The sequence below is a fragment of the Podarcis cretensis genome (assembly GCF_951804945.1).
Source record: "Podarcis cretensis genome assembly, chromosome: 8".
Classification (NCBI taxonomy): Eukaryota; Metazoa; Chordata; class Lepidosauria; order Squamata; family Lacertidae; genus Podarcis; species Podarcis cretensis.
This window is the reverse complement of record NC_137177.1, coordinates 12,129,351-12,148,537: the sequence shown is the minus strand read 5'-3', so window position 1 is coordinate 12,148,537 and position 19,187 is coordinate 12,129,351. Positions and strand designations below refer to the sequence as shown.

General features: G+C 46.1%; 2 protein-coding genes across 4 annotated transcripts in view; both read right to left on the bottom strand.

Moving 5' to 3' along the window:
• Positions 1-823: 823 nt before the first annotated feature.
• LOC307222653 (adenosine receptor A1-like) lies at positions 824-3,692 on the bottom strand. Its single transcript, XM_079988075.1, has 2 exons — positions 2,929-3,692; positions 824-1,832 (listed from the first exon to the last, which is right to left on the bottom strand). The coding sequence occupies exons 1-2, from the start codon at positions 3,252-3,254 to the stop codon at positions 1,094-1,096; spliced, it is 1,065 nt and encodes a 354-aa protein (XP_079844201.1). The 5' UTR covers positions 3,255-3,692; the 3' UTR covers positions 824-1,093.
• Positions 3,693-8,878: 5,186 nt separating this feature from the next.
• Positions 8,879-19,187, bottom strand: part of LOC307221170 (guanylate-binding protein 1-like) — a 63,810-nt gene continuing 53,501 nt past the window's right edge. For all 3 annotated transcript variants that reach the window (XM_079985508.1, XM_079985507.1, XM_079985506.1), the window contains exons 6-11: positions 17,728-17,970; positions 16,303-16,586; positions 13,958-14,170; positions 13,054-13,156; positions 11,443-11,636; positions 8,879-9,199 (exon numbers count right to left, since the gene is read on the bottom strand). In XM_079985508.1, coding sequence (XP_079841634.1) covers positions 8,996-9,199; positions 11,443-11,636; positions 13,054-13,156; positions 13,958-14,170; positions 16,303-16,586; positions 17,728-17,970 — 1,241 coding nt within the window. In that variant the 3' untranslated portion in view covers positions 8,879-8,995. The remainder of the gene's footprint in view (positions 9,200-11,442; positions 11,637-13,053; positions 13,157-13,957; positions 14,171-16,302; positions 16,587-17,727; positions 17,971-19,187) is intronic.

The following is a 19,187-nucleotide window of genomic DNA, read 5'->3' as shown; positions in this document are numbered from 1 at the left end:
CAGAAGGCCCTCGGAGCTGGACCTCAGTGTCCGGGCAGACCGATGGGGGAGGAGACGCTCCTTCAGATATACTGGACCGAGGCCATTTAGGGCTTTAAAGGTCAGCACCAACACTTTGTGCTCGGAAACGTACTGGGAGCCAATGTAGGTCTTTCAAGACTGGTGTTATATGGTCTCGGCGGCCGCTCCCAGTCACCAGTCTAGCTGCCGCATTCTGGATTAGTTGTAGTTTCCGGGTCACCTTCAAAGGTAGCCCCACGTAGAGCGCATTGCAGTAGTCCAAGCGGGAGATAACCAGAGCATGTACCACTCCGGCGAGACAGTCTGCAGGCAGATAGGGTCTCAGCCTACGTACCAGATGGAGCTGGTAAACAGCTGCCCTGGATACAGATTTGACCTGTGCCTCCATGGACAGCTGTGAGTCCAAAATGACTCCCAGGCTGCGCACCTGGTCCTTCAGGGGCACAGTTACCCCATTCAGGACCAGGGAATCCTCCACACCTGCCCGCCTCCTGTCCCCCAAAAACAGTACTTCTGTCTTGTCAGGATTCAACCTCAATCTGTTAGCCGCCATCCATCCTCCAACCGCCTCCAGGCACTCACACAGGACCTTCACCGCCTTCACTGGTTCTGATTTAAAAGAGAGGTAGAGCTGGGTATCATCTGCATACTGATGAACACCCAGCCCAAACCTCCTGATGATCCCTCCCAGCGGCTGCATGTAGATGTTGAAAAGCATGGGGGAGAGGACAGAACCCTGAGGCACTCCACAAGTGAGAGCCCAGGGGTCTGAACACTCATCCCCCACCACCACTTTCTGTAATGTAGGAATAGGTACTTGTCTGTACTTGTCTGTCCCAGACGGGGATCAAACCTGCAACCTTGGCATTATCAGCGCCACACTCTAACTGACTTAGCTATCCAGGCATGCTGTAAGTCCTTGAAGCCATTCCCAATTTGTCTCTAGCCAAGGTGGGAATACCTTTGCAAAGGGTAACATGAACCTGCCCTCAGTGGACCTGTTTTTGGCTTTGTTGTTGTTGGCACTCACCACCTTAGTTTGCTATTAGAAGGAGTGGCTCTCTGTCTTCCTTCAGGCCTGGGGATGGACTTTGTGGTTGGGACAAAAGCAGGCCTTCAGCCTGGGCCAGTGCAGAACACGGTGGAGGAATACAGATCGGAGGGCTAGCCCAAAGTCTTTCTTCCTCAGGGCATAAACTAGTGGGTTGGCCAAGGAATTCAGGTGAGAGAGCAACACAGCCAGGCGGTTCAGTGACTCATAGCGCTGGCAGTCGGGGCACAATAGCTGGACACAGTAAATGACATGCAGCGGGATCCAGCAAATGCAAAAGACGCCCACCAAGAGGAAGAGGGTGCGGGCCATCTGCAACTCCCTTTTCTTGCCTGGCCAAGGAGCCTGCGACTGGAAGTGGCCGCGGACTACCCGGAAGAGGTCAGCATAGATGCCCAACATGGCGGCCAAGGGCAGCAGGGTGCAGATCAGGAAGTTAAAATAGACCACGTACTCAGGGCTGAAAATGGAGGTGAAGGAACAGAGGCCCAGGTGTCCACTGTGGATCTCAGAGTAGCTGAGGTTCTCTTGGCGTGGATAGACCTTGGAGAGGAAGCCTCCATAAGGCAGGTCGCGGGCGATGATGACGAAGGCTGTCCTCTCGGAAGGGAAGCTGAAAGGCAGCGTCTTGTTGCTGGTCTCCACATAGTGCTGGAAGCGGTTCCAGCCCATCATTGGTGAGAGACCTATCAGCAGAGACAGCAGCCAGCAGAAGATCACAATGATCACCATCCCTCCCTTCTTCACGTGCATGGTGTAGCTGTCCAGAAAATAACCCTTGTGAGTGTCATGTGACTATGGAGTCAGGTGTCATTTGTCTATGGTCAACAAACAAATGTTGCCTCCATTAGTAGCTCTTCCATTGCTACTCTAATCACATCATCTAAAAACATTCTTTAGACAAGGCTACCCAGATGCTGGGGGACGCGGGTGGTGCTGTGGGTTAAACCACAGAGCCTAGGACTTGCTGATCAGAAGGTCGGTGGTTTGAATCCCCGCGACAGGGTGAACTCCTGTTGTGCGGTCCCTGCTCCTGCCAACCTAGCAGTTCAAAAGCACGTCCAAGTGCAAGTAGATAAATAGGTACCGCTCCGGCGGGAAGGTAAACGGCGTTTCCGTGCGCTGCTCTGGTTCACCAGAAGCGACTTAGTCATGCTGGCTACATGACCCGGAAGTTGTACGCCGGCTCCCTTGGCCAGTAAAGTAAGATGAGTGCCGCAACCCCAGAGTCGGCCACGACTGGACCTAATGGTCAGGGGTCCCTTTAACTTTACCTTTACCCAGATGCTTAGAAAGTCAGGGTAACTTTAACCTGTTTTAGTATTTTAACTTTTGTCATTTTAAAGTACAGCTGTAATTCTTTCTTGATTTTACTGTTTTTATCTTTTTGTAAACTGCTTTGAGTGTTTTCTTTTTACAGTCAAGTCGTGTATAAATTTTATGAAATGAAATAATTATATATTCATATAGATTTTGAACTGTATTTTTACTGCTTCTTATATTTCTTGAGTTTTATTGTTACAAGCGGAATTCTATGCAATGCAAACGGTAACACAGTAAAATACAAAATGAGAAATAAAAGAAGCAATAAAAATGCAATTACAAAGCAGATAGCATCGAGGACAATACATTGCCATTGCTACAACTGGCAGAAAAATCATTTGAGTGGTCCACCAGAACCATCAGCAATTTTCAAATGGTCCATGGAAGAAAAAGGGTTGAGAACCACTAGGATAAATGATGCTCCAGCATTTGCAGAACCCCTAAGAAGTTGGTCATGTGCATAGATCTTGTTGGCTCACATGCACTCACTCAGTTTCACAGGCTGGATGCTGAAGAAAGAGCCTTTGGCTTACCTGTTGGGCAGCTTGATCTTCAGGTGGGCGTTGATGGCAATGACCAGCAGGAGGAGGATGGAGAACTGGGTGGTGACCAGTGGGAAGCAAGTGAGGAAGAGGCACGTGTAGAAACAGAGGACGTACTCCATGCTGAGTACCATTGAGAAGGGGATGGCCAGGGCTCCCACACCAAGGTCGGCCACTGCCAGGCACACAATCAGGTAGTTGGTGATGCATCTCAGCTCCTTGTGCAGGTAAACAGTGGCACAAACCAGCAGGTTGATGGAGATAATGGCCACTGCCAGGACCCCCTCAAGAACCACAAAACCAAAATACATGTCCATGAAGGTTGTTATTGTAAACTGCCTTTCACCGGACAGCACAGTAATTCTGTTGTCCCTGCAGAGGAAGGTCCTCCTTCAGCAGAATGGTTCCCACCAGGAACCAGGCATGGGACAGTTTCTTCTCTTTGATCTACATGGAACATCAAGGATCCACGTTCAGACATCATTCTCTGTGTGTCTTATGACACATCCTTCCCTTACGTGGCAGTCCCAGCTCTGCCCTGCTATCGATAATCTGAACCTGTCTCTGTTTGCTGAGTGTTCTGCTAGCAAACAGATCAGATCAGCCCAGGCACAATATGGCTTTTTATGTGGATCATTTAATGCTCGTGGATTAGGGAAGCACGTCTCTGAGGTAAGGCAATCAATGCGAGAGCTTAAATGAAATGGGATGTGTGGAAGCAGTGGCAATACAAACCACACACACGCACAAATGTATTAAAGTAAAGGTAGAGGTACCCCTGCCTGTACGGGCCAGTCTTGACAGACTCTGGGGTTGTGCGCCCATCTCACTTAAGAGGCCAGGGGCCAGCGCTGTCCGGAGACACTTCCGGGTCACGTGGCCAGCGTGACATCGCTGCTCTGGCGAGCCAGAGCCGCACACGGAAACGCCGTTTACCTTCCCGCTGGTAAGCGGTCCCTATTTATCTACTTGCACCCGGAGGTGCTTTCGAACTGCTAGGTTGGCAGGCGCTGGGACCGAGCAGCGGGAGCGCACCCCGCCGCAGGGATTCGAACCGCCGACCTTTTGATCGGCAAGCCCTAGGCGCTGAGGCTTTAACCCACAGCGCCACCTGCGTCCCAGTACAAATGTATTACAGATGGGAATTATCAGAGCTTCTCATAGCATCACAGCATGGTAGAGTTGGAAGAGACCACAAGGGTCATCGAGTCCAGCCCCCTGCAATGCAGGAATCCTTTTGCCCAATGTGGGGCTCAAACCCACAACCCTGAGATTAAGAGGCTCACGCTCTATTGACTGAGATATCTCTTTTAGAATTCAGAATACCCACAAATCCAGGCATCCACACTTCAAATCTGTCCTATGGGAAATGTAGAGTGTAGTCTCCCGTCCTCACAGATGGCTCTTAGCTTTTCACATGCTCATTCACACAGACACACACATATTTATGTATGTTTACGTTCCCCAACTAGTGATGTATGGAAGTGAGAGCTGGACCATGAAGAAGGCTGATCGCCGAAGAATCGATGCTTTTGAATTATGGTGCTGGAGGAGACTCTTGAGAGTCCTATGGACTGCAAGAAGATCAAACACATCCATTCTTAAGGAAATTAGCACTGAGTGCTCACTGGAAGGACAGATCGTGAAGCTGAGGCTCCAATACTTTGGCCACCTCATGAGAGGAGAAGACTCCCTGGAAAAGACCCTGATGTTGGGAAAGATGGAGGGCACAAGGAGAAGGGGACGACAGAGGACAAGATGGTTGGACAGTGTTCTCGAAGCTACAAACATGAGTCTGACCAAACTGCGGGAGGCAGTGGAAGACAGGAGTGCCTGGCGTGCTCTGGTCCAGGGGGTCACGAAGAGTCGGACATGACTAAATGACTAAACAACAACACGTTCCCCAACCAGCACTGTGTGTGTGTGTGTGTGTGTGTGTGTGTGTGTGTGTGTGTGTGGCCTTGACCAAGATACAAATAAAAAATTATTATTAAATTTATTATTATTGTTCGCCCCAGCTCTCCTCACTCACTGCTGCTCCCTTGCCCAACTCCATCCAGCCTTTTCCCTTCCCCAGATATGACTGCCAGCTTCCTTCCCTTTACCTCTCTACCTCATTGCTTCTTCTCTTGCCCATGGTCTTTCCCTGCCTGCCATTGTTGCTGCTGCTTCTGTTACCTCCCCTCCATCATCAACCCCATTGTTGTCCTTAGGGTTACATTAAATGGCCAGCGAGTTCGTACTTTCCCACTTTGCAGTGCACAGAAATCTGGTTCTTAGCACTTGCCACAGACTTGGAGGCCTGGGTAGCGATGGAGCACCCTCCTCCTTCATGAGCAAATTCAATCTGTCCCCGATGGCTATTCACTAAAATCAGGTGCACATCTAAATTGGAACCTCATCCATTCTGGCCATTTCCCAGAATGAAATATGGCACATCAGAGGGGGAAGTATAGGACATCGGGGAAAGGAAATGCATCAGTACGTCAAGCAAGCTTGTTAGGAGATTGTCAATGTTCTCTGGTCTGCACAGATTGCTAACTGCCCTTCTTGGAAACAGGAGACCCATTAGAAGAAACAGGATAATCCCGCTGCCAAAATTGGAAGGGGTAGATATTTATTTATTTTTGTAAGCAAAGCAATCTCATCTCTCACCAATTCCCCATTTCTTAGTTCTTAATTTTATATTAATGTTGCGAGCTTTTCTTGTGCTCATTAAAAATCACAGGAGCACCCCGCTGGGGAGTTTGCAAGGCACATTGAAATAAACGGAATGTGACATAGCCATAAATGCTTTCCCATTTGCTAACTCACTGCACTCAATAAGTTCTCAGTGAACAAGGCCTGTTGTTCCAGTTTGCCTCATCCCTTGGAACCAGGAACACAGGGAATTCAAGAACAATGGATTTCCTTTTCCAAAAGATGTATCTTCCCATTTTGTCACAAAGTGCTGCTGCACTGCTATTAGCTGTGCAAGGTGCACGGCAGCAACACCTAGTGACAGATACGGAATATGACAAATACTAAATACTGTATTTAAAACATTGGCCAAAGAAGGAGAAGGAGTGAAAGGTGTAAATATTTTTAAAGCCAGAAGGAAACACCCAAATATTCCAGAAGGATATATGTTTAAACAAAAATCTGTAGCTATTAAAGACACCCATGTAGTTATGATTGTTTAAACTCTCCCCATCAGTACTAAAATGATGTACTGCCGTCATCATGTTTAGGGTATGAGCACCCAGTTTGATGCAATCCAGACCTATACAAATTTACCAGGGAGTAAGTTCCATTGAACACAACAGGGCAATTCACAGACTAGTACAATTGCACTGTTATTTATTTAAGGTTATTTAAATATGCCTGTTCACAAAATACACCACAGTTGTTTACAGATTCAAAATACGACCATTCTTCATTCAAACCAAGCAGAAACAACATCACAAAATAGCCATAAAACATGGGATATGGCAGTTTTCAAAGACCAACTGCAATCAATACGTTTTTATCTAGTCGGCCAACAGGGAGGCAGTGGTGATACTGTCATGGAATGAAGTTCCAGAGCATTGGTGCTACAACAGAGAAGGCCCTGTTCTTGGTAGTGGCCAATCTAGTCTCCCCATAAGGTAGAATCTGAAGCAACCCAGGCCCCATCAAAATATATTAAATGCTGGGGAGGCTCACATGGGAGGTGGCATTTGTAAAGATAATCAGAGCCCCTAAAGCCATTGATGGCTTTAAAAAGCAAGAACCAGGTACAGAAGCAAATTCTCAGTCCAAGCAGATGATTCAAAACAGGTAAGATAGGTAACAGTTTGTTCCTGCTAACAAGCAAGATACCATACTCTGTGCTAGTTTCAAGATTCCAAATGCTCTTGAGGAATGAATTCTACTCACATGGAATGTGTTTTGTGTTGCAGACGACCTGGTAATAATAGTAGAAAACCCTTTGGAAAGTATACCAAGGGTGTTGGATAAGATTAACCAATTTGGCCAAGTCGCAGGTTTCAAACTGAATAAAAATAAAACTAAGTTATTGGTAAAAAAATATATGACAGAACAGGAGAAAAATGAACTGAGACAGATAACAGAGCTGGGGATTCTAACCAATGACCTTCTGATAGGCAGGTACTAGGCTCTGTGGTTTAACCCACAGTGCACCCATGTCCCTTATTGGAGAGAAAGGCCGGTGCAAATTCACATTTTACTCTCGTGCGGACAAACCCAGCTCATCAGCACTGCAGGCTGCAATTCCAGCACATCCACCCACCACAGGGGCAAAGACTGAACCCTGGATACATGCAGCAGGGTGTTGTTACGCGGCACAGAGGGAAATTAGCTCTGAGCATGTTCTGCTACTGCATATATTTCAGAGCTGATTTCTTGCACACAACAGATTCTAGAAGGGAATCAATTTAAGTTGTGCCTGGCTGCAGAATATGAGGAAGGGAGAAAGAAGGTATCAAATTTAACAACAATGCACTAGGTCAAGGTGGTAATCATGCTCCTAAACCAACCATCCCAGAGATGGTGCCGTCCAGATGTCGCGAACCACAACTCCCACCAGCTGGTATAGCCAATAGTAATGGATGATGGAAGTTGTAGTCCCACAACATCAGGATGGGATCGGGTTGGTTGAAGGCTGCTTGAGTCAAATACAGCAAGACCACTACTTATGCACACTTGTGTGCATTCAGCTTTATGTGTGTGGATTTTTATTTTTTAAGGGGGTGGGGTTTGGAGGGAAATGACTTTGGCAATCCCACCCGCCATTGAAGCCATTGTTTTTTGACTATACACAATTTTGGCTTTAGGTGTGATCCTTGATATTTAAGTAGACACACCTTATGTAGACAATCACCATCTGGTCTCTGCCCGCTAGAGGGCAATGCAAGGCCAGCTTGTTTTCTTTCTAGAAATAGCCTATCCTATTTTTAGTTCTGCACAAAGGAACTCCAGAGTATGGGTTCCAGGTTGTGTATAGTGAAGCTCAGACTTAATATGTTAAAAATGTAACATTACTTCACATTTTGGCATTCACAACCACGTTCCAAAAACACACACACAAGCTAATAGCTGGCTTTCTCTTAGGATACCCAGAATACATTTCCCTGCATAAACTTTATCCTAAGTAAATGTCAGTGGGCAAAAGACTAACACTGCACACACACTATACTTTTAAAGCACACTGGAAGCACATTTACCCCCTCAAAGAATTCTGGGGACTGTAGTTTGTTTAGAATTGTTGGGAATTTTTAACTCTGTGACTACAGTGCCCAGAATTCTTTGAGGGAAAGAACATGGTTTGAATGTGCTTTACCCACCTTGGAAGAATGGCAGATGAAAGTAATAGACTATATGGAGATGGCAGAAATGACTGGCAGAATCCGAGACCTGGGAGAAGAATCGGTGGAAGAGGACTGGAAGAAGTTCAAAGACTATCTGCAGAAACACTGCAAAATTTATGAATGCTAAAATGATGTTGGATATGATAATATTATGGCATTAGTGATACAGTTTGAAAAAAATATGCAAAAATGTTATAGAAAAAGGGTGAAAGACTAAAGTTATATTATGTCAAAAGTAAACAATATGCTAAAGGTATTTAAAGTATAAAGAGGAAAGATCGGAGACATAATAGAATGATTTTAATAATTAGAAATGAGATTTGAAAGAGGGCAAGGATTTGCTGTATCTGATTGGGTAAAGAGGAACACAAAAAAGGGAGGCGTGAGGAAGTCAGGAAAGAAGGTTAATTAAGTATGGATTTAAAAGATGGAGTTTTTATTTTTATTTTTGTAATTTTATTTTTCTGTACCCTTTTACTTTGTTTTTTGTGTAATTTTGATCGTGTTTGTCTTTCTTTATCTCTGTTATTATTATGTGTTGTTTTTTCTTTGTAAAACTTTAATAAATATATTTTTTTTAAAAAAAAGAATGTGCTTTAAAGGTGTATAGATACAGCTCTCATGCTTCCTGATTTGTGCAGATGCATCTGATAATACATTCAAATGCAACCTTGCAATCTGCATTAAACCCCCCCCCCCCCATGCTGGAACTATTTCTTTGGCGTGCTACCAGTTTGAGAAACTGTTGCAAGATGCACACTGTGCATCACCAAAGATGACACAACTGGGATCAAATTTTCTACTAGAGACGACACCCGTTCCCAGCTTTTCTTTTCTTCCTTGAGATGTTGGATTTCATGCTCCATCTTCCTTGCCATTCTCTGAAATCCTTCTTTCAGCAGCAACTTGTGTTCCTGGGAAAGGTAAGGAGCACACAGAGACTCGTTCAACTAAGAATCGAAGAGTGAGGGCAGAAAATTACAGACACAGGATAGAATAAGACCAAGACTGGAGCAGAATGTCCACTACACTAGCTGGATATGAAAATGTACATTTTCCCAGCATGCTGCCAAATGAGAGGCACCCTTTGAGACTGCGTACACACCCAGCTGTTAATAGCACAAAAAATGTAGTTTTGCTCAATCTAGAATTGTTTATGCTCATCCTCAACATGCTGCTTTCAATCCAGATTGATTCTAGATCCTACCATGCACAAGGGTCAGTGTAGCTACTTGATATGCCTCTTCCTCCCTTCACATGCTCCAGCAGAACGAAGGACAAAAGTACTGACTGCGATCTTGAAACACGCTCACCCACAATGTCACTGCCAGCTATGGATACCCACACCAACACAAGCCCCATGGCTGGGACCATTTACGTCTGTTTTTGGGTGGACACACTGGGGGGGGGGGGGGTAACACATAATCAATCTGCAATGAGCTTTGATTTTTGGAATTGCAGCGGTTTCTCAAGAAGCACTTATCAGGGATAAAAATGTGCAGATTGTTTGTGGACTATGTAGAAAAAACAAGGACTCAGTCTCCATCAATTCTAGAATAAGATGTTGTGTGTACACAACCTGAAAATAGACTGTCTCCAAGTTAGAATTGGTTTTCAATAATAATAATAATAATAATAATAATAATAATAATAATAATAAAGATGGCGCCGGGTCAAGTCTCAACTGAGTCTCTGCTGCATGAGTAGGAGCTCTAATGACCAAATTACCCCGATAAAAAGGCTCAACCTATGAAAATATCTGCCAACTTTTATCAGTAAAAGACTCTGGGAGCTGTCGGGTGGACTTTTAAACCTCCCCACCCTTTCACAGCTACTTAAATCAACTTAATAACAATAAGCATACTCCCGGTATGCCGCCTCTCCTGGTATGCCCTGCGGAGGACCTTAAGGTCCCAAAATAGCAACACCATAGAGGTCCCAGGCCCTAAGGAAGTCAGATTAGCCTCAACCAGAGCCAGGGCCTTTTCAACACTGGCTCCGGCCTGGTGGAATGCTCTGTCTCATGAGACTAGGGCCCTGCAGGATCTGATTTCTTTCCGTAGCGCCTGTAAGACAGAGTTGTTCCACCTGGCCTTTGGCTTAGAATCATCTTGATCTCCTCCCTCTCTTTCCTTTTTCCTTTCTCCCTCTGTGGTGGAACTCCTATTTGGGGACTTCCCTGGCTTTTTTCTGGCCCACGTAGGACCAGTCTGGATAGTTGGCCTTGGTGAAGGTTTGACATTTTCATCTCCAAAAAGTTTTTTATTTGAGTTTCTACTGAAATGAGGCTGAATTTTAATGTTGTATTTTAATCTTGTTTTTAAGTTGTATTTTAATCAATTGTTTTTATACCTGGTGTTAGCCGCCCTGAGCCCGGTCTTGCCTGGGGAGGTCGGGCTATTAATAAAAATTATTATTATTATTATTATTATTATTATTATTATTATTATTATACAGGGATTTGTGAAGAAGCACTGCATGAGTTGGATCCAAGCTTTACCTTTTTACATGTGGCCTGCACTGAGAGGGTGAGGATATCTTAGGGTATATAAATGACTGGTGGGGAGCCACTGAGAAGGGTAGGGATGACTAGATTTGGCCCTAAGTGGAGGGAAGGGTTCCGCTTCCAAGCACCATCTTAATAAAGGTAAAGGTAAAGGTACCCCTGCCCGTACGGGCCAGTCTTGACAGACTCTGGGGTTGTGCGCCCATCTCACTTAAGAGGCCAGGGGCCAGCGCTGTCCGGAGACACTTCCGGGTCACGTGGCCAGCGTGACAAAGCTGCATCTGGCGAGCCAGAGCCACACACGGAAACGCCGTTTACCTTCCCGCTGGTAAGCGGTCCCTATTTATCTACTTGCACCCGGAGGTGCTTTCGAACTGCTAGGTTGGCAGGCGCTGAGACCGAGCAGCGGGAGCGCACCCCGCCGCAGGGATTCGAACCGCCGACCTTTCAATCGGCAAGTCCTAGGCGCTGAGGCTTTACCCAAAACAGGAACTGGGAAAATATGACCTTCCAGACCTTGTTGGCCCCTGAGCACTGGCCATTCTGGCTTGTACTGATGAGTGCTGGATCCAACCACAAACTCCCCACCCCTGACCTAAAGATTACATACTGCAGTGGGAGAGCGTCTGCATCTGGCTCAGCTCTATTTACCTTGAGTTTCTGCTCTATCATCCTGTCTGTTTCCTCTTCCATCAACTTCTTCTCTTTCTCCATCTTCTCCCTCAGCAGCTGGAGCTGTGCATCGTGGCTTCGCTTCTCATCCTCCAACATTTGCTGCAACTGCGCCTGCTTTTGGTCCAACAGCTTCTGCTGCAGCTGGGCTGCTTCGGCCTGAGTGCGCTGGGCTGGGGGCCAGCAAAGAAAAAGAGACAACCTGAACTGCTGGCAGACAGGAAAGCATTGAAAGAGCATAATCTGGAGGACCACCCCCTGCTACCCTATGAACTTGGCTGGTTTTACAGTCTTCACTCTTTGAGTGTCTCCAACTTCCAAGCTGAGGTGGGGACAGGGCCTGCTTTGTGGTGGCATCCAGACTTTAGAAGACATTCCGTGGACATATTCATTAGGCTGCCTTCATTGTTATCTTTTAGGCATCTCTTATGTACCCAAGATTTTACATGTCTTATATTTAATACTCTTTAAAACTTAGAGGGCAATCTGGAGGAAGGATCTCCATTTCCTCTACAGTGGTACCTTGGTTCTCAAATGCCTTGCTTCTCAAATGCTTTGGTCCCCAAACGCCGAAAACCCAGAAGTAAGTGTTCCGGTTTTCAAATGTTTTTCAGAAGTCGAATGTCTGATGCGGCTGTCGGTTATTGTTTCCGGGGAGCCTGCGCCAATCAGAAGCCACGCCTTGGTTTTCGAACATTTTGGAAGTTAAACGGACTTCCAGAACAGATTAAGTTCAAGAACCAAGGTACCTTGGAGCTTTTGTTTTTGCTATTTATTTTGCGTTTTTGTTTTTGAGGCTTTTTCGGTTTATTTGTTTTGTGGCTGTATGGAACCCAGTTCAGCTACTGATAGATAGATAGACAGATAGATAGATAGATAGATAGATAGATAGATAGATAGATAGATAGATATAGATAGATAGACAGACAGACAGACAGACTGCGGAAATGGATAAAAGCCCCCCATCCAAACAATGACTATGATTAGTGCAGGTAAGAGAAAAAAATTATTTTAATTTTTATCATCTACAATACTGTCTGATTTATTTTATGGCACAGTACATTGATTATTGCTTTCAATTTATGGATCAATGGTCTCGTTAGATAGTAAAATTCATATTAAATTGCTGTTTTAGGGGTTGTTTTTAAAAGTCTGGAACGGATTAATCCATTTTGCATTACTTTCTATGAGAAAGTGCACCTTGGTTTTGGAACGGACTTCCGGAATGGATTAAGTTTGAAAACCAAGGTACCACTGTATCAGGTCCTTCCAGACCAAAATATACGCCTTTCCCAGGGACACTTCAGAATTAAAATACTCTCTCTCAGGGTATCCCTTGATCACTCCTCCTACCCCAAGCCAGAAGAGCCTCTGGCTACACAACAAGACAAGCACCCTGTAAGATCACAGACATTGCCCTTTCACCCAGTGCTTTTGGGGTTTTATCCTGCCCAATGTGACAACACCACACCTGTTACAATATCATAAAGCTATAACGTGCTTTGCTAGGAGCTCAGAGCCCTACCAGAGCAGGCCAGAACAATAACATATAATTTATGATGTGCAAAGTCCCCTCCTCCAGTTCTGCACCTTCAAGTTCCTTCTCTTGGGCAGTCAAGGCGCGGTCCATTTGAAGGAGAGATTTTGCCACAGTCTCCTTGGATTTCAGGAATTCTTCAAGAGCACAGTCTGCCTGATAAAGGATTGGAAGCAAAGGTTATTAATTGAATGCAAAGGTGGGGGGAAAGTCAAAGCAGATTACATGCAGGGATTAAAGACAACAACAACAAAAAACTTGGTGTATTAATGTAGCAAATAACTGAATAATAGTAGCTGGGGTGAGATGCTGAGAAATAGATGTTAGTGATCTATAATCCCGATCACATAGCTTGCAGAGAAAGAATGCCTCTTAAACTGATTTTACAGTGCAATCCTTGGGATACCTACTCTGAATCAGTTCAGTGGGGCTTGCTCCTAAGTAAATGTGCATTGGATTGCAGTTTACATCTACAGTAAGGGTGGCAATCCTCCCCCCCCCCCGACTGATACCCCCTTCCCTACTAGGAAACTTCTGAGAGGTGCTTGCTAGTGGCAGGTGGAGCCATAGGTAAAGGTGGGAGGAGCAACATGTGTAACATGCTAGTTTGTTCAATACGCTAGTTTTACGCACAAACACACACACCCTTCTGTCCTCCATACAGGTAAGCAAGACACATAATGAAAGTTCAGGGGCACATTCCAGCAAGGCAGAAACCCTCTAGCAAGGCTAGTGTGGGCTGTGACCTGGGCATAGAGGGTATGGCTAAGGAGCTGTAGCCTGGGGAGAGTCCAGAGGACCAGAATGAGAAGCCTGGATGGTCACAATTGGCCCCCTTGGCCTGAGGCTCCTCACCTCTGGTCTACAGTCTGGTTCTACCCTCCATCAGCACCAGAATGCTGAATCTTTGGATGCTGAAGAAAGGTTGGCGCAGGTACTTCCAAGTAGTGAACTTACCTGAATTCCTTTACAGGGTACCGAACGGTATTCCTCCACCACTTTGTTCCAGTTCTCCTGATAACGCTGGTAGCCACCAGGAGCAGAATAAATTCCTATGTGGACTCCATCTTCCAGCTTCCGGTAAAGCTCCACCAGCACATGGTTGCAGCGGTCAAAGGACACCTGTTTGTTTCTCTCGCATAATTCTTCCTTTTTCTGCTTCAGCTGAAGCTGCCAGAACAAAGTGAAAACAAAACCAGCGGAAAGATGGTGTGTTAACAACGAGGGGGAACTTGCCCCGTTCTGTACCCTGCTGCAATGGGAAAGGCATACCAAGGCCCACATACAATCAACAGCACAGATTTCAGGCAAACTGGAACTGCTTGTGCTGGACGTCAGTTTTATTATTTGTCCAACCACATCTTTCCTTGAGTTCAGAGCCAGGCCCCCTTGCCATTTTCAACCACCTGTCTATTGGGAGATGCACATATATTCGATTTCACTTGGGAAATGTGCCGCTTGCTGCTAGCTTAATGCAGCATTCTCTAGGCTATGTAAGTAAATGACTTGAGGTCAACTTGGCCTGCATTTCAATGTCTGTCGCTGCCTGGGGACAACATACAACGGTCTCCATTTTTGACAAAGAGACTCTGAGAAAACCATGTTAAGTTTCAGGCAGAAGTGAAGGAGCCCAAGCCATGAAGTGCACATACCATCAGATCCCAGTTGGCATGAGAGGACTCTTGTCAGTCTTCTTTTAATATAATGGGGGTGGTGCTGTGGTCTAAACCACTGAGCCTCTTGGACTTGCCGATCAGAAGGTCGGCGGTTCGAATTCCCGTGACAAGGTGAGCTCCCGTTGCTCGGTCCCAGCTCCTGCCAACCTAGCAGTTCGAAAGGACGCCCAAAAGTGCAAGTAGATAACAGAGCCGTCCTTTCCACTGGGCTTACTGGCGCATTGTGCCAGGGCGCCGGCCTCTCAGGGGCACCCCAGCGAGTGGGGGAGCTGCGTGGCTTTGCCAGAGGCCTCCCCTTTCCCTCCTGCACGCCTGCCAGCTGCGCCCTGTCAACCATATGGCTGGTGGGCGTGCAGTTTCCTTCCCAAGACTCAGTGGGAGGAGAGCTTTCACTTCAAAGGCTTGGGAAAAGGTCAACAACTCTGGGAAACGGGGGGTGGGGCACCGGAGGGATCTTTGCACCACGGCGCCAGGTATGCTTAAGACAGCTCTGGTAGATAAATAGGTACCACTCTGGCAGGAAGGTAAACAAGTGTTTCCGTTGCTGCTCTGGTTTCGGTGTTCCATTGCGCCAGAAGCGGCTTAGTAATGCTGGCCACAGGACCCGGAAAAACTGTCCTCAGACAAACTCCGGCTCCCTCGGCCTGTAAAGCGAGATGAGTGCCACAACCCCAGAGTCGTCTGCGACTGGACTTAACTGTCAGGGGTCCTTTACCTTTACCTTTATTTGTTTTGGTGTTTTAAACCACCTTGGAAGAAAAGGCGGCATATAAACCCAATAAATAAGTAAGCTATGGAAGGCCCTGCTAGCCATGACGTCTATAGCTATGCAACAGGACTTTGTCTAAATAAGCTTTACTAAGTGTGATCTTTTTTCATATCACAAATGCCTGGAGATGGGGGGGGGGAATGAACCTGGGACCTTCTGCATGCAAAGCAGGTGCTCTATTCCGGTGCTCCAGCCCTTCTCCAAAGTTCAGTTTTTAATTGCATTCTCTGCCTTGTGGGTTTCCTCTCTGACCACCGAGAACGTTTCTGATTCCATGACCCCATTTGCACTGCACATTTAAAGTACTGTAGGGCTCCCATGAACTTGGGGAGCTGCAGTTGGTTTGGAGAATTGTTACGAGAGGGCTGGCCGGCCAGCCTGTGAGGCGACCACCTCAGATGGCAAAATCCACAGGGCTGCAGAGCCTGATGTAGATCTTTATTCTCCCCACCCGCCTTGTTCCTGATGTAGATCTTCAGGAAGTGGGGGCGCCATTTTGTGGTTTGCCTTGAGTGCCAAAATGTCTCGGCCAGCCCTGGTTAGGAGATCCCTATTCCCCATCAGAGAGCTACAGTTTCCAGAGTGGTTGAAAAAACTACAGCGCCCAGAATTCTTAGGGAGAAGCCACGACTGTTTAAAGTGATATGAAACTGCTTCAAATGTATGATGCAGATGGGATGCGTCTGTGGGGGCAGAGGACCTACAATTGTCTATATTTCAGCATTCTTGAGGCCTTTTTTCGGGCCTGTGAAACAGGCTGAGGAGCAGGGAAGGAACTTTTAAAAAATGACCCTAAGTTTGGTTTCCAGCCACACTGGCAGAGACAATTGACAAGGCACAAATGAAACTACATATACCTCAAGATCCTCCTGGAATTTTTTAACCTGCGTGATGCCAAAGGCACGGGCCATGAAGACAGTGTTGGCTTCCTTTTCGCACTCGGCATGCACAGCCAGCAGCTCATCCACCGTGTCTGTGGGCAACGCCAACCGCTTCCCCATCAGCGCTTCGTAACAGGAAACGGCCTCGTGCACAGCAGCTGCGTTCTCAATCTCAGACAGGGCCAGCACTGCGTTCTCCAAGCACGGCACATCCCCACTGTTGATAGCATCAACGTAGATCTTCAATAACTTCTCAAGCACTGAAGAGGGAAGGATCAGTGAAGCCACAGAACTAACCTCCTTGCAATGAAAGAGTAATTTCAGGCCCCAAAGACCCTTGAGTTGTTTGTCTGCATCAAGTATTCTGCTGTAGCTGCAGATTCACCAAGCGAGAGCAGAAAACAGTTATCTTGCACGTAATAAAAAAGGCATAGTAGCCACCCATTTTCTATTTACAAAGAAAGATTCTGTCCCTTGTGGCTGCAGGAAATAACTTGAATACATGTAAATAGCACTTGGCTGAAAAAGCAGGGAGGGATCTTGACAGAAATCCAACACATACATCCTCCCAGTTACTCTTGTTTGCCTTCCTCCCTTGCTGTCTCCCACAACTCAGCAATCAGGTGAGTTGTTTACATGCAACTGAGGTCTTGGCCACACCGGAGCAAAATGTGGATTTGCACTTACCTGTCTTCCCATTAAAGTAGGGGCACTTGTTGTCCTGGACATTTCCCCTTTTAAATGCAGGGCACAGCTGATCCTTGGAAATTATGAAATGGCCAGGTTCAAAAAAACTTGTACTTTAAAGAAGGGAAAAGCTGCTCTGCTGACAGAGGGGAAAATGCTCCACCAATGAAGTTCCCAGTTTGAGACTTGTTATTACAACCATACCTTGGTTCTCAAACGGAATCCATTCCGGAAGTCCATTTGACTTCTGAAAATGTTTGAAAACCAAGGTGCAGCTTCCAATTGGCTGCAGGAGCTTCCTGCACTCAATCAGAAGCCGTGAAAGCTGCGTTGGATGTTTGGCTTACAAAAAAGATTCGCAAACCGGAACACTCATTTCTGGGTTTGCGGGGTTTAGGAGCCAAAATTTTCGAGTCACAAGGCATTCGAAAACCAAGGTACGACTGTAGTACCATCAGAACTACACCAGGCAAAAGTATCTATGTCTCAAGTCCAAAGTGCAACAGAAGTCACTGACCAGCACTAAGGTGTGTTAGGTGTACTTTCAACACCTGGAGAGCTCTGAGGTGTTCTGTACAATGGCCAATTATTGGTTTTTATTGGTTGGCATCCACCTGTCTTGAGAGACAACGGAAGAGTGTGAAATGACTCCTATTGAAATGGTTTCCAACTGCCACCTGTCCCAACCTACAAACTTGCAAAAGCGTTCCTTACTTCTCCCTGTCACAACTTGGCCTCCCGGGACTGTCTTGGGTCGCGATGTCTCCCAGACGTACTGGCAGAAACGGCCCACCGGCTCCAAGAAATCTTCCTCCAAATCATCTTTTTCCAGTTCCTCCAGCCGCGACAACTTTTTCCTGCTAGCTGGGCGGTCAAACGTGAAACATTTCCGTGATGGAAAGAAATTGCGGATACATGACTTGGGCATGTTGAACTTCTGGATTTGCTCACTATTACCTGGGGGAGAAGAAGTGTGAGTACACAAGACAATTTGGTAATATTGTCAAATTAAACAGAAAACATGCCATTCACACTTCACACTTCAAAGCGACCTTGACAGATTAGAGAACTGGGCCAAAACAAACAAGATGAATTTTAACAGGGAGTAATGTAAAGTATTGCACTTGGGCAAAAAAAAATGAGAGGCACAAATACAAGATGGGTGACACCTGGCTTGAGAGCAGTACATGTGAAAAGGATCTAGGAGTCTTGGTTGACCACAAACTTGACATGAGCCAACAGTGTGACGCGGCAGCTAAAAGAGCCAATGCAGTTCTGGGCTGCATCAATAGGAGTATAGCATCTAGATCAAGGGAAGTAATAGTGCCACTGTATTCTGCTCTGGTCAGACCTCACCTGGAGTACTGTGTCCAGTTCTGGGCACCTCAGTTCAAGAAGGACATTGACAAACTGGAACGTGTCCAGAGGAGGGCAACCAAAATGGTCAAAGGCCTGGAAACGATGCCTTATGAGGAACGGCTAAGGGAGCTGGGCATGTTTAGCCTGGAGAAGAGGAGGTTAAGGGGTGATATGATAGCCATGTTCAAATATATAAAAGGATGTCACATAGAGGAGGGAGAAAGGTTGTTTTCTGCTGCTCCAGAGAAGCGGACACGGAGCAATGGATCCAAACTACAAGAAAGAAGATTCCACCTAAACATTAGGAAGAACTTCCTGACAGTAAGAGCTGTTCGACAGTGGAATTTGCTGCCAAGGAGTGTGGTGGAGTCTCCTTCTTTGGAGGTCTTTAAGCAGAGGCTTGACAACCATCTGTCAGGAGTGCTCTGATGGTGTTTCCTGCTTGGCAGTGGGTTGGACTCGATGGCCCTTGTGGTCTCTTCCAACTCTATGATTCTATGATTCTATGATCTCCCCAGTGGAGAAAACTTATTTTGTTACCTGTACACATTCAAGTTTCCATGCTGACTCAACATCTGAGGACCCAGGAATTACTGTAAGCTGAGATAGGATATTGCTCTCTGTCTCAGCACTGCAAATGTGATGGTATAAATGACGCTTTTGAGCATGTACATACAGCTCACACATGTATATGTGAGATTATTGGGCAAGGCATCTATGTCAGAGGGGTTTCAGGAGTCCCAGTCCAAATGCACAAGAAACATGGTACACTTGGCAGTATGCAGTTTTGATGTATTGTTGTGATGTACCCATAT

Coding starts and splice junctions, on each gene's coding strand:
- LOC307222653 (XM_079988075.1), bottom strand. CDS start 3,254: ATGGACATGTATTTTGGTTTTGTGGTTCTTGAGGGGGTCCTGGCAGTG. Junction 1,833..2,928: donor AAGATCAAGCTGCCCAACAG/GTAAGCCAAAGG, acceptor TTTTCTGGACAG/CTACACCATGCACGTGAAGA.